This window comes from Oryzias latipes, chromosome 13 (assembly GCF_053564925.1).
Source record: "Oryzias latipes strain Hd-rR chromosome 13, Olatipes_Hd-rR_3.1".
NCBI lineage: Eukaryota > Metazoa > Chordata > Actinopteri > Beloniformes > Adrianichthyidae > Oryzias > Oryzias latipes.
The window spans coordinates 17,294,516-17,308,551 of NC_136249.1; the positions used below are offsets into that span (position 1 = coordinate 17,294,516).

The following is a 14,036-nucleotide window of genomic DNA, read 5'->3' on the forward strand; positions in this document are numbered from 1 at the left end:
CCAACACATTAACTTTACACACAACACATTAACTTAACACACAACACATTAACTTAACACACAACACATTAGTACCATATTTTCCAAAATATAAGCCAAATTGTTTTTATAGTATGGCCAGAGGGTGTGACTTTTACTCAGGAGCAACTTTTATGGGATTTTTTCTAAACGTAAATAGGATCATATATTTGTCATTTTCCCACTAACTACCGGTTGCCCTTTAGTGAGTGTTTCCCACTAACCACCTGTACTGTAAAAAATTAAGAAACCTTGGTGATGTCCACATGAAGGAAGGCTCATCTTCCAGGACGGACAGGCAACGTACCAGGACTGTTAAAGAAGAATGAGCTTATCTAACTCTACAACTACATGAATGTGAATTTCTAATGATCTGCTGCTCTGCAGAAACTGTCCTGGAAAAGGACAAAGGTTTTTCGATTTAGGCTAAAATGTCTTAATCATAATTAAAAAAAACACAGGGAACACTTTATAAATAGATCAAAGGATGATCAGAGTGGGCCTTCAAATCACAGATAGCGTTGAATGTTCTGAAACAGCAGAGACGTATTGATTTGTATATATTTGTAATTATTATGTCACAGACAGAAATTACATTTTCCAGTTTGAAATCTTTACTCAGAGCATCAACAGAAACTCTTTTCTTTTTCTCTTCAGAAACTGATCTGCTTTGTCCAAAGTTTATGCTTCTTCTTTCATTTCCTCATCTATTACTTCAGATGGCAAACATTGTTTTGTGCAATAATAAATAAAATAAATAATAATAAAAAAATGGGTAAAGGTGTTTCTACATCCATTTTTGGAGGAAAATTAGGAGAAGAAATCAGAAAAGAGCCGTACCTATGCTGCAGGAAAAATATAATGTAAAGAAGATTTGAATGTGTGCGTTTTTCATAAAATCAATTTACCTGTTTCTGCCAAAGAAAATGTTGTGTTTGTAAAAGAAAAGCAAAATGTCACAAACTCTTCATCTCAAAGTAGAACTAGTGAGATGTCACCTCAAAGTCACTGGTAAGCGGTAAATCTGGAATATAAAAGTGATGAAGTGAGCGGTTTGATGGAACATAACACTGTTATTCTCTGAGCCTGGAAGCCAAATGTGGCAGGAGAAGCTGAGCTGCTTCCCTCTTTACCATCAACCTTCTTCTTAGACCAGATGATTTAAGAAAAAAGTTGAATTGACAGCCTCCAGGCTCAAACTTCACAGGTACAGCTCTGAAATGTGCCACCAGAGCTGCTAATTAAAAGATATCATTTATGCATACTTCAGATGGAGGTTGATGCAACAGCTGATTTTAAAATGTCCCTCCAAGGCAGAGGATGAGCCCCATCGCCTGTTCATGGGGGAAGTTCAGGTTGTTGCCATCTTCCCGAGCCGAGGAGGAGCTAATGGTAAATACCAAATGAAGATGTCTCACCTCATTTGCTTTTCAGCTCTCTGCTCAAGATCACCGCGTCCTTCTCAGTGCTTTTCCCTCCGTAGACACACTTTCAGGCTGTGTCCAGTCCTCCCTTTTCCCAGTTTAAACTGAACGCGCGACAGTTCCTGTCTTCCAGGGACACACCATTAAAGTGTCAGTCTGCCTCATAGCCCCCCACTCTGAGCAAACACACTATGCAGTTTCATGTTCCGACTTTTTTCAGAGTGAAAAATTCACATCCATCAGGCAAACACCATCAACAAGCATGTGATGCATTTGACAGAGAAAATGATTGTTTTCTTGAAGATCTAATGATCCAAATGAACTTTAAATATGAGTCTGAATGAGTCTGCTTTCACGGAAACATCAGGGATTTTTCATTAGACTTCCAGGCTGTGAAGCTTCCTTTCTGCTACAAAGAAAAAAAGACATAAAAAAAAAACGTTTTCTTGTTGTTGTTTGCCAGATTGAACCTTTCAAACACATTTCTTACACAGCATTAAAGCCTCCAGACAACCTGTGGAAACATGGTCTTTTCATCAGTCATGTGGAGGAAAAAAGTCCTGTTAGAGGGAATGCCTCCGCTCTCACAACGCCGGAACACATCCGGCTCGCTGACAAATTAGTTTTACTCCTCAGCTCCACAGAAATATAAGGAGTCAAAGAACTGAGGACTGTTCTATGTCTGCCCACCGCTACAGATAAGACAGTTTGAAGAACAGTCGGTTTCACCAGAAACTGCTTTTGGACGTGTTCCTCACCGTTCCAGGATGACAGAAGGTGTTCAGAATTTCAAAATGTTCAGACGTTATCCCAATAGGTAATCAACAGGATGAATTCCAGCATGCAGGCATTAAGTCATAGTCAAATGCACCAGTACGGGGGCTTGATCTGTATGGGTGCTGTGGGTCTTCTGGGTTGTCCAGGTCCATAGAAGGTCATAGAGGAGCGGCTGCATCTTCAAGGGGCGGAAATCTTAAGGCTCAAAGGTACAATACACCGGTACCTACTTCACCCTTACTTACCCTTACGTGTTGTATAAATGTTCACAATGACCCGTCGCTTGCAGCATGCCCATAGTAAAAATATGCATGAATATTTTCTCTTTACAGGTTCTACAGGTCGATATTTCGTGCGGGCAATCTGTGTGCCTGTTCAGGTTTGACCATTTTTCGTCTTCAGACAGCCCAGATCAGTAGAGCAGCAGGAGTTTATTAGAACTTCACCTCTGAGTTGGGGGCGGGACTGTTGGCGTAGAATAGGCACGCCCGTTCCCATCATGTTTACATGCTCTTCCACTAGTTTACAGCCCCTCACCCTCCCAACCTAGTAATACAGCTGGGGCAAAAATGGCGAGCAATATCCATCCGTACAGCTTTGACCTAGAGCCCAGATCGGACAAGGAAAACAAAGATGTTGATGCTTCTATTAATCTGCAAGTGAATGCATCAGAATGGAGTGGAGCAGGGCGCTTGTGGCTTGCCGTAGTAGCTTACATCTCACCTACTGTTTCTTCCCACACATCGCTACGATTTGAATAAAAGATAGTCAAAAATGGATTTTAAGCATAGTAGGTCTTCCAGTGATTGATATTTAAGTAAACATTTCAGTTTTAGTGTTTCAACATCCTACTGAAAGTTTTTTCTAATAAAAAGAACAAAAACTAAAATTTCATTAGAACTAGAATAATTAGAACTAAAACAAAGACAGGCACAGCCGTCTGCTCAAAACATTTTCTCAGCATCCTAGTTTTGCTCTGCCTTATATGCTCCATTAAAATTTTACTTTTGACCCTTTTTTGGACACCTGGATAATGTCAGCTTCTAGAAATATCTTCTTGTGTTCACAGCAGAAGGCAAAGGTTAGAAAAACCTTTTTATCCCGGCACATTAAAGAGCTATTAGTGGCTGGGGGGCGAGCATTACAAACACTTCTGCGCACTAACAATGTCGGCGCGCTGGTCTCTTCATTGACCCTTTCTTTGGTTGACAATCACCATCACAGAAACTGTGTGTCTTTAACAGCATCTGCTCATCATGTGAGGAAACTCTGGTTCAACTTCTGAGGTCTGAAGAAAAACTCTTGCATTTGGTTTGCGTGACATTCAGTTGCTGTGTTTAGTAAGTGCACCTATGGCTCTGGGTGCAGTTGTGCATGCTAAATGAACCCTGTGGGTGTGTTTTGGAGGGAACACTCCATTACTTGAACACTCCCGCTGCACGGCTAGTGGGAGCCTTCCGCTCACAGCATTATGCACTAATTACAGCTGTAAACACACACAAAGACAAACACTCATAACCATTTACTAAATTTACTGCGGCGCTGCCGTCTCCCTCTGTTCTCCATCTTATACCTTTCCGGTGATTGCTGCTGCCTTGATTGTGTAAGGAGACGTAATTTGTTTGTTCCCTCAACAACAATAGAATGACCAGATTTAAACAGTTGGAGTGGGTGGAGGAAGAGGCGAAGGGCAATTTCATCTTCATCTATGAACATATGTGATAACACCCTTTGGTGTAGTATGAAGGTCTGAAGGAGGAGAAGACAAAAATACACATACACAGTCACACACACAGTAGAATAGAAGGACAAAGCAATGAAGTGTAATAGCTCTGTTTTTGTTCTTCATTTAGGTCACAGCAATGATAGTTGAGGACTAAATAAGCCAGCTCCATTGTGTTTCTTTTTGACAATTGTTCACTATTTGTTACAGGAGAAAAAGGCCACGTGACAAAAAAATAATAATCCAGCTGAGCATAAAGTGTTTCCCTAAACAGGATGTAAGTTAACAACATAAAACTTGTGATTTTTGAGTAAAGACGTTCTTCCTCAAGTCTGTCAACTGAAAGTCTGTGTACACTGAGGATACTTGAACCTATAGTGCTCTCACTGACTTGGTGGTCCGGTGGATAAAGGTTCCTCCAAAAGGATCAAATGAAAAACTGGTTCACGCTCAGACTCCTAACTTCAGCTGAATAGTCTTTTTTTATATTGTGTCATGTTTTCACCTGCCCTCAGTCAGTAGATGACACCTTTCTAACTAAAAGGGGAGGATTCTTAAATAGGGTGGCAGTAGCTCAGGCGGTTGAGCAGGTCGTCCAATGATCGAAGGGTTGGCGGCTCAATCCCCGCCCCCCCCAGCCAACCGCCGTCGTGTCCTTGGGCAAGACCGCACCCTCCCTCCCAGATCATGAGTTCAAGCCGAACCAACATGAGGCTTGTTGTGGCAGGAAGGATGTTTAGATATTTACTCTGGATTGAATATGAATTTTAACACCTTAGGAGTAAAATTTTATTGCAGAAAGATGATCGAAAGTAAAAGTTAGAAACTGGAAGCTACCTTTACTCAGCTCTGAGTTTTGGCTTTGTCCATATGTTTTCTAGAGAAGAAAACTCCAGTGTCGTGCACAGAGGTTGAGATGTTCCAAGATTTGTGGTTGGACCATAAAGTTCAAGCTGGTCCAATTAGAATGGTGTGAAGAGTGATAAAATCCATCTGCATGCTGAAGCAACGGCAAAAGGTTAAGGTGGCAATTTCCAGATAAGAACTTATTAGAAAACGAAAGGGTCTGTTGGACAGAGAACCTTCCAAAGTCTCTGTTGAAAATGTGGATCTTCATAAGCTTCATTAATAACTATCTTCAGGGGAGGATGACGGACACATTCCAGAAGAATAACTGAGAAAAATGAATAAATCATTTCACTGTAGGTCTCATTATAAAAACTGCCATAACAACCTATTCCTACTGAACACAGAACAGAACATTTCTTTCTTTTGCCCGAGCTGAAGTGCTAAGCCTTTTCTGTGGGGCATGAGCATAAACGTATTCATCAGAGCTGTTGGAAAAACGCGTTTTCCTGTGAGATCATATAATAAAACCCAGCAGGGAAATGTCTGGATATGGAAACATATTTTAGTGGGTTTAAAGCTCCTCAAATGTTCTTAAAGAAAATAAATTAACTAAGGACTGATGGACGAATTAGCAGCATAAAGTGCTGTGTCATCTGCTTACTGAACTTTCACCACAATATCATTTAGTGATGATCAAATTTAAAACTGTTGCCATATGTTATGTTACTTAACATGTTTCAAATGCCATGACTTTATTTGAGACAATCCACAAGTTTTACTTTATAACATCATCTACAAGCTCTAGAACAAAATAAAAAACAAGATAAATATCAGCAAGTCTTTAAGTCTCCCCAAACATCACATCAATGCTGAATTACTAAACCTAAACTTGTTATCCTACAAGCTGCAATCAACTGTGGTGCAGTTTAATTCATGACTTCAGGTCCCATCAGGAGCACCTTAAAAGTGATGCCCCTTTGGTGGCTGTTATTTTTAACAGGAATAATTAACACTAAAGGCTTCAGGGATATAAGTGAAGCTTCACTTGGCAGTTTCAATCCAAACTTACTGAAACCTGCAAGAATAATTGCTGTTAGTTTTCTCAAATGTAACTTTAGCTGAATGACTATAAAGACAGAGACAAACACTTCAATTAACACGGTTCATCCAAGTCACCAAGAGAGTGCAGTCACAGTCGGGCCCCTGAATGTTTAATGAAGACATGTTTATGGAGCAGGAGCTAAGAGAGCTTTACCTGTGTGGTTTTATGTCTAAAAGAAGGAACAAATTCATTAAATAAGAAAACACCATATCCACAGCAGACAAGAGCATCATGTAAGTTGGATCTGAGTTGTATTTTTTATTTTTTTGCCCTATCCAACAAATGAACACATATTGCTGCTGAGTGCCTCTTGTGATGGACATGTTTTGCTTTTACAATCGGGATTGTTTGTACATAAACCCCTTTCATAGCAAATGTGAACATGATTGAGTTTTTTGGGGGGTGTGGATGATAAAACAAGGTCATAAGAAAGGGGGTCATACGTAACTTCCATTATATGCTTTGATGCTCATGCACACACGTACACACACCATTATGCGGCATCCTAATGACTATTTACAAGTCTTATGGATATCTATACAAATTGACAGTATCTATAGAAGACTTCCTCCTCGTGCAGACAGACATGAATACATGGGATTGCATTTCCAACAAATAAACAAATAAAACCTCCACCATGCCCGTGTTCAACCAGAAGGAATGAGAATGTAAATTGAATGACTCTGTGTTTCCTGATGTATACTTGATCACATTGAACGCTTCAGTGAGAGGGGATGGTCCATAAAGCCCCCCGGAGCCACAGCAGACAGAGCAGCCGTCCGGCCCGGCAGGCATCCATGCCCCCCCCCCCCCCAGGGTAACCATCCACAAGTGCGCTAGACAACTTACCATGGGAACAGAGCGGAAGGTCATGCCCCCACAGCCCTTCAGCCAAAGAAGAAAGGGGGAAAAGAGCGCACAGGGCAGGGGCCCCAACCAAGCAGGGACCTGCCCCTCCCCCCAGGTGTCCAAGGCTCAGACCCAAGCCCCAACTACCTGTCACATACACTGGCGCCCAGACGAGAGATACGCCGCTGCCGGGCGGTCCTGACCCCCCCCCCCCCCCACCACCACCACCACCACCACCTCCATAAGCTAGCCAGAGCCACCCACAACCAGCCCACACTGCACCCAGGACAGCCCGCCCGTCAGCTCCACCAAGACCGACATGGGGGGACACCGATGAACGGCGGGGGCCCCTCGACAGAGCTCAGAGACGGCGAACAAGAGGACAGGGCTCCAGTTGCTACAGTATAAGCAACAATTTTTGGGGTAGCTTGGTGCCCTGCCCTAGGGAACCCCGCCCACACCCCGAGAACACGGGCCCCCCAGCACAGATGTTATGGACCCCCCCACCGTACAGAAAGTGAGCCACCAGATCTGGAGTACAGGATCCCCTTGGACACCCCAGCCACCCCAGCACCAGCTGCCGCCCCATCCAACCCATTTCGTGGCAGAAGACAGGGTCCGATATGACCACCACCCTCATGGTGTGTACATGTGTGTTTATATGCTAAGGGGTTGCAGTTAAAATTGGTGAAGTGGGGCAAAACAGACCCCTCCGTCCTCCAACAGCTACATCAGATCACCTAAACACTCATTCCAAAGGGTCCCGTGTGTATGTGAGATGTACGACACGGTGATTGATCTGTAGTGTATGTGCTAAAAAATTGGTGGTTATCTTCACTAATTATCCCTACGTGTCTAAAGCAATTCAAATCTGGAGGAGAGGGAAGAACCCCTTTTTTTTAAAACCTTAATTTCCCGAACCACCAAACACCCCCCTAGGACTCAAGAAGCGCTCAAACTTCACCCCCGGAGTTATTACTCAAAAGGGGCTCAGCCCCCAGCACAGGTGAGCAACCCTCCCAAAGGCCTGCTGCAACCCCGGGCAAGCTGACGCACCATGAGGCTCAAAAATGCTTCTTTTGAAATAACAAGAGACCCAAACTTTTCAGACTGATCTCCCATCGAGGGCGGAGCAGTTTCTCAGGAATCTTCACATCCCAGTTCTTTGGGGAAGCATCTCACAGAGGTCTCATTCCAGGATCTTATGGCCTTGCAGCAGCTTTAACACTGAATGCTCTCATGTGAAGTGCAGGTCAGTGTCCTTGTTTATCATTCTTTCAGGATTGGTGGGGTTGAGTACACTAAAGCTGAGAAAATGAATGAGTTTGGTTACCTTGGATGCACATTGTCTGTGGAAACACGTCAGCACACACACACACACACACACAAACAAACACACAGCTCTTATTTTTGCAGCTTTTTTCCTGCTCGTTTTCTCTCGGATCTCCTCATTGTTATTCATTCTGCTCCTTAAACCTTGTCTCAGAAAAAATGACAACTGAGTTGACTTCATTTGGTTGGACCGGGTAGTAAACCATTTTCTACGGGTGACATCGCACTCACTTAGTCCAGTTCTATTGTACAGTCCATGGACACAATGTAGGTCTCTATTTTAAAATCTTCATCTTGGCTGATTTGTTTCTTATTTTCTCTGAACCAGACATTGGAGCCATAAAATGTACAGCTAGTTTTGAGTATCAAGCCATGAACACTTCTTTATTAACAAGTACAAACAGATGAATCAGCATTTTTTGATTATGTAATTATTATTTTCTAAGATTAATTAGTTTCCAGTTAAATTCAAGCAGTTTTCTAATATTTTTTGCCATTGGGTTGTATTTTCTACCAAGACTTAGAGTTAACCCGGCCTTCTTACTGTACACACACACCCCCACACAAATGTCACACTCGCTCAGGGTCGCAGGTCTTTCCCTCTCTGATAAATGTCAGCCCCTCTCCTCCTGAACTGATGTCAATAGTTGTTTGGTCTTATTTCTCCAATCTGTTGCTCTGCTCAGAGCAGAGATGGAATCCATTTCTGCTTGGCTGGCAGTGAGGGAGACTGGAGGACAAGGTAATTTGTGTGGCAGGCATCGCCTCCTATCCCTCCCAGCGTCTCAGGCCTCGTTTGCCAGCTTCGCCTCAAACAAATGTGTGCCTGCACAACAAGCCCCGCCCTCTGTGCTGGGAGACACACAAACAAGTCTTCAACTGAAATGAAACCCAGTCCAAGTGCCCCGAAGGTACGCTTAGCTCTCATCTGGCTTTTGGAACCAATCTCCTGCTGGGGTGAAAAAAGGACACAAAGACTTTTTTTTTCTCTCTCAGTCACTTTAAATCTTAGACATTTTATTGGATATTGTTCAGATTTTGACAGTAATTCAAAGTCGGAATGTTTCATTTCTTCTATAAACTGTAGCCTGCAACTTTCTTTTAGCAGAAATGCAGGAAATGATGTGGAGTATGATGTGGAGTATTGTAGTCAAAGTGGGAGTGTAGTGTAAAAAACAAGAAATCATCAAAAACAAAGGACCAAATTTAAGATGGAGCTCCATCTTCTCCTCAAATCTGAGTTAAAACTCAGAACCTCTACCCACACATTTTACCTTAGAGTGTTTGATTGTCAAAATAAAACGAATGGATTAGGTTTCATAAAAAGTGTATGCCCCAAGCATACTAAAAATAAGAGAAAAGTCAGCTAACATCGGTGCTGTTGCTAACATCCAATAAACCTCCTCCTGAGAGGCCATTTGTTTGAATGTCACTGCTTTCAATAAATACCTTCCACAGTGTTCAAGTCTTGCCTTATGGAGCAACATTGTTAGTATCTTTCTATAAAATACAAAAATGATTTAATAAAATGTCATTCCAGTAGTTCATGTTGTTGTAAACACTAAAATTGTTTCTTGGAAAACTCCATGCATTTAGCAGGAAAACAAAAGTGCACATGGATGATGAAAATGTTATCCTGAGATCCCACCAAACAATTATTCTTGGAATAAAACCCATCAAGTCCCACCATAGCACCTAGTGTTTGTTCATAGAAGCAAAGGACTAAAGGCACTTCTGATTCAGAGACATAATCACTTAAATCTGATTTGGTTGAATTCATCTCATTCTGATCATCCTCAAAAATAATCCGGAAAATTGAGAATGACAAGTTAAAGACAGAGATATACATTGAGGTCAAAGCTTTTGGAGAGGTGGTTGAACTCCAGCACAGAGAAATCCTTCAGAGGTCTGTAGTTATGACAGGTGTGACCCCATGAATGAGCAGCGTGGGCCCCAAGTCCTGAGTAAGCAAATCCAGCTGCTGCAAGTATGCAGTGTAGCCGCGGGTGTCAGCTGGGGGGCGTGGTAAGTACAGGAATCGGACAGCAGGGGGCTGTCGGGTCTGATCCAGGATCAGCTTGTTGACGGCTGACAGGTAGTCGTCCGACAGACGCGTAGCGTTACTTGGAAAGCTGTTGACGTAATCGTCTTGGTTCTCGTCTTCTTCGGCTCTGGCTGCGCTCTCGTCTGTGGAGGGATCAGTGGACTGCTGCTTCCTGCTCCACCCGCCTTGGCGCTGCCAGTGAAGAGCCACCACCTGGTCCCAGGGGACTGGGTAAACCTGAGCTTTGATCCTCAAATCCTTCAGCAGCTGGCCAAGTTTCTCCTCTGAGCCTTTGACGCTTCTCCCCTCCTCCACGCACAAGAAAAGACGGAGTGTAGCTTTGCGCCAAGCTCTCACCATGTTGAGGATGCATGCTAGCTGCAACAGGAACAAGGAGCAAGTGTCAACGTAGCTGCTGCTGTCGGGCCGCAGCAGATTGACCGGCCAGACATCAACAAACACTCCGCCCTTTCCGGGGGAAGAGGAGGATGGTAAAAGCGCCTGGGATCGGTCAAAGTTGTTGAAGTATCGAGCTAGCACTACATTCTTAAGCATCTTCATGGCATCAGCGATGACGGCCACGTACTCCTCAGGGCCGAGAACTTTCCCATCCTCAAATTCACCAGAATCCTGTTTGTCACCACTCCCCCGCAAGGAGGCAAAGTGGAAAAGGGGCGGCTCCTCAAGCTCCTGGCTAAGGCTGGAGGGGTTGGTGGACTGACTGGAGGACATAGGATAGTTCAGCCTGTCGTTTGGAGAACAGTTGTCATAGAAACCCAAAACCAGAGTATTCGGTCGCATTCCACCTGCAGAAAGAAAACAACACATGAGGTACGAATAAGAAAGTCGTTTGTCGGATTCTAATGAAACCTTTTTCTTTGTGGTTACATGCTAATAAAGCCTTATTCAAACTACAAGTTTTAGGGCTGTCTGGCCCGCGGAGAGTTTTGGAGAGCAGCGTCTGCATCTTTAGAGGAGAGCAGGTGTGTCTTGCAGTTCCCTTAAGGCTCATACGGCCACCTCAAGGGACGCCATGAAAGTCAAAAGTAACATTGTTGTGTGAGTGGGGAGAGGCTTGGTGCGCAATGTCAAAGTGGTCAAAGTTCAACTGGTTTAATTTTCGTACGTCATAAAATCGGTTGTCAAAACTTGCGTGTGTGTGAACACGAGAGATTTGAATGTGGAAAAATGCACATTTTCACGTATTTTCATAGACTCACATGGACCTTTAGTTGAAAGTGGTCACTTCAACGCACGCAGCTGAGGGTTGTGTGAACATAGCTTTGCATTAATCTATGCTTAAATATGTTTGAGGAGCCCATGGACACTCCATTGTTTTACTACAATACTGGATATTTTGTTTTAACAGGTTTTAGTAAACTCATCTAACAAACGTCACCCTCTTGGCTGTGGCTCAGTGATAGAACAGTTCTGAGGTTGGTGGTTTGATTTCCGGAAAGACGGAAGCATTAGTGGTCTTTGGTGCGTTCGGCAGATGTGCAAGTTGATTATTAGATCACATTGAGCTTTAAATTTAAACCTGCTGTTTAGTGACTAAACGTGGCTGCTGACAGAGAGGGAGGGGGGCAGGACCCTCCTGAGTCCTCCATTAGAAATACATCTTTACTCTCCTGAGGACTGCAGATGACATCCTGACAGACAGGAGTCATGTACACCATCTAGGGAACGACATTCCAACCGTTAAGACACGGCGGTGGGGGACTGGGGCGCGGCAGCTAAGGACCCAGCAGTAGTCAGAACATCCCAGGGCTTCAGAAAGTCTCTTAATTTGGCATCCCGGTGTTTGATGCGGCTCCTGACAGCCACGGGCTTGTTAGGAAGAGTGAGATACATCACTAATGTTTTCCCGCACAGCTCTGTGCACCTAGAAACAGAGAAGCAAGCGCAGCTGCCTGAAAGCAAACTGTTCAACAGGAAGCACACTTTTCTGGATTTTTTTTTTCCAATCCTCATTTTATGGGTTTGAAATTTACTCGTGAAGATAAAACCATAAGAACTTGTCAGGCAATATTGCCATCAGATTCTGGTATGATGTTCCTTTAAACTGTCACCATTTAAGACGTTAACATTAATAAGTTATTTACAGAGAAACGGTCAACCCTCAGCTGTTCCTGAGAAAGTGGTGTAATGCTTGCAGAGACTGACCCAATCCTGATATAAAAAGGAGATGCTGGACACCATGATGAATAGAGTCTGCCAGTGTGAGGTTGACGAAGGCTTTAATGTTCAGATGGTCCACCAGAGACAGCCAGGAGTCATATTGGGACTGAAGGGGATCAGATGGTAAAGTGTCTGGAGAAGAATGAACGACAAACTGTGAAAATGGCTGAAATAAAATGAACAGCATAGTGTGAGGAATGCCAGACACAATACAATAACAGATGACAGTCAAACAAAGCCTGAGACGGAGCTGGAGATCTAGGAGAAAACCAGGCTGGCAGGTGATCATTCATCCCCAGAGCATCAGCGTGCATTAACGGAAAAGCCCAGCAAACGCATCTGCAGGCTCGGTTCTGGTTTCTGCTTCGTTCGGACCTCCTCAGACTCCAATTTGATAGTTTCCATTGATACAAAATTATTCAAATGTGGGCTCAGCAGATGCTGGATAAGAATAGTCTTATCAAGTAGCTCCACTTCAATTTTTTACAGCAAAAGGTTTATGATAGAAGAGGAGCAAAAACATGATTTGTTTCACAGTGTAACTCTCAAAATCATTGATATTCTGATGAGTTCTGATCCAATCTTTCATCAACATTCCTGGGAGAAACCAGGGGAAAGGTCTGCCAGTGACCCTGCAACCAGAACATCAGCAGAATAAAAACAGACACTAGTAGAGTGCTGTGTGTGCACTAGTTCAACTTACATCTAAAAGGTAGGACACAACACAAAGAGATGTATATTTATATACAGAAATACGTTTCCATTAAGAGGTTCAATAAAAACCTATTATTTTTTGGCAGTTGTGTTTCAGTGGCCAGAAAAAAAACAAGCTTTTAGCTTTTCTCATTGCTTCCACTAAATTTAATAACAGTGTTAAATTGTCCAAGAACTCCATCCCATCAGGATCTCTGAATTATCTTGCACATAATTGTTAGTCTTACTCTCACACTGAGCTGGTTTACGTGAGGAGCCGTGCAAAAGAGTAAAGTCATCAAGGTAATAACGGATCCATCAAATCCAAAAATCGAAAGCCGAATGGTGAACAGCTTACTGAGGTCTCCGAGCTGGACGTGCCCAAGAACGTAGAGACCACTTTTCTTGATGTCATTTATGAAGGTGATGAGGCCCACACTGCTGCGGGGGTTGGAAACCATCAGAAGGATCTGGGGCCTCCAAAACTTGACGTGGTCCTTCCTCACATCCAGCATCAGGAGGTACTTGCGCACCTTCACAGAAGTGGGAAAACGGGTCAGCCTTCATTCTCCCTCTCAGCTTCAGTACAAAAAAACTGTTAAATGGGGTTTTTTTGTTTAATCTTTTTCCCCCCTCGCTGGGGTTAGGGAACAGAGACACCCGTGAATATGGAGAACCACCATATTTGAGGTGAACCACCATATTCACCACATCATTTTCATTCCCCTTTGTTGTTTTGTGTTGAAACGATATGTTTTCTTTAGAGGAGGGGACGCATGTAACACTATTTTCATTCCCCTTTGGTGTTTCTTGTGCGCATGACAGTTACAGTACATGACGTAAGGTGACAAATGGAGGAATGAAAAGGGCAGAATAAAGTGGCAGTCATGTACACCCAAACGTGTCTCTGAGCTCCGTATTTTACACATGAAACTCCACTTTACCAACACCGAGCCCCAGAGAGCCGGCTCCAATTACAGTCACCAAAAGGTTCATTGTTTCTTTGTTTTTGAAACCTATCCGGAAATAAAGCTTCACAAAATG

The 14,036-nt window shown here is 43.3% G+C and overlaps 1 protein-coding gene across 2 annotated transcripts in view; it reads right to left on the bottom strand.

The window, feature by feature from the left end:
* Window positions 1-9,841: 9,841 nt before the first annotated feature.
* zgc:153039 overlaps window positions 9,842-14,036 on the bottom strand; it is a 102,210-nt gene continuing 98,015 nt past the window's right edge. The window contains exons 11-13 of one of the 2 annotated variants that reach the window (XM_023961527.2): window positions 13,351-13,525; window positions 12,285-12,431; window positions 9,842-10,924 (exon numbers count right to left, since the gene is read on the bottom strand). In XM_023961527.2, the coding sequence (XP_023817295.1) occupies window positions 9,975-10,924; window positions 12,285-12,431; window positions 13,351-13,525 (1,272 nt within the window). In that variant the 3' untranslated portion in view covers window positions 9,842-9,974. Of the gene's footprint in view, window positions 10,925-12,284; window positions 12,432-13,350; window positions 13,526-14,036 lie in introns of those variants that run through there. The other variant, XR_013659635.1, reaches the window with a different exon arrangement.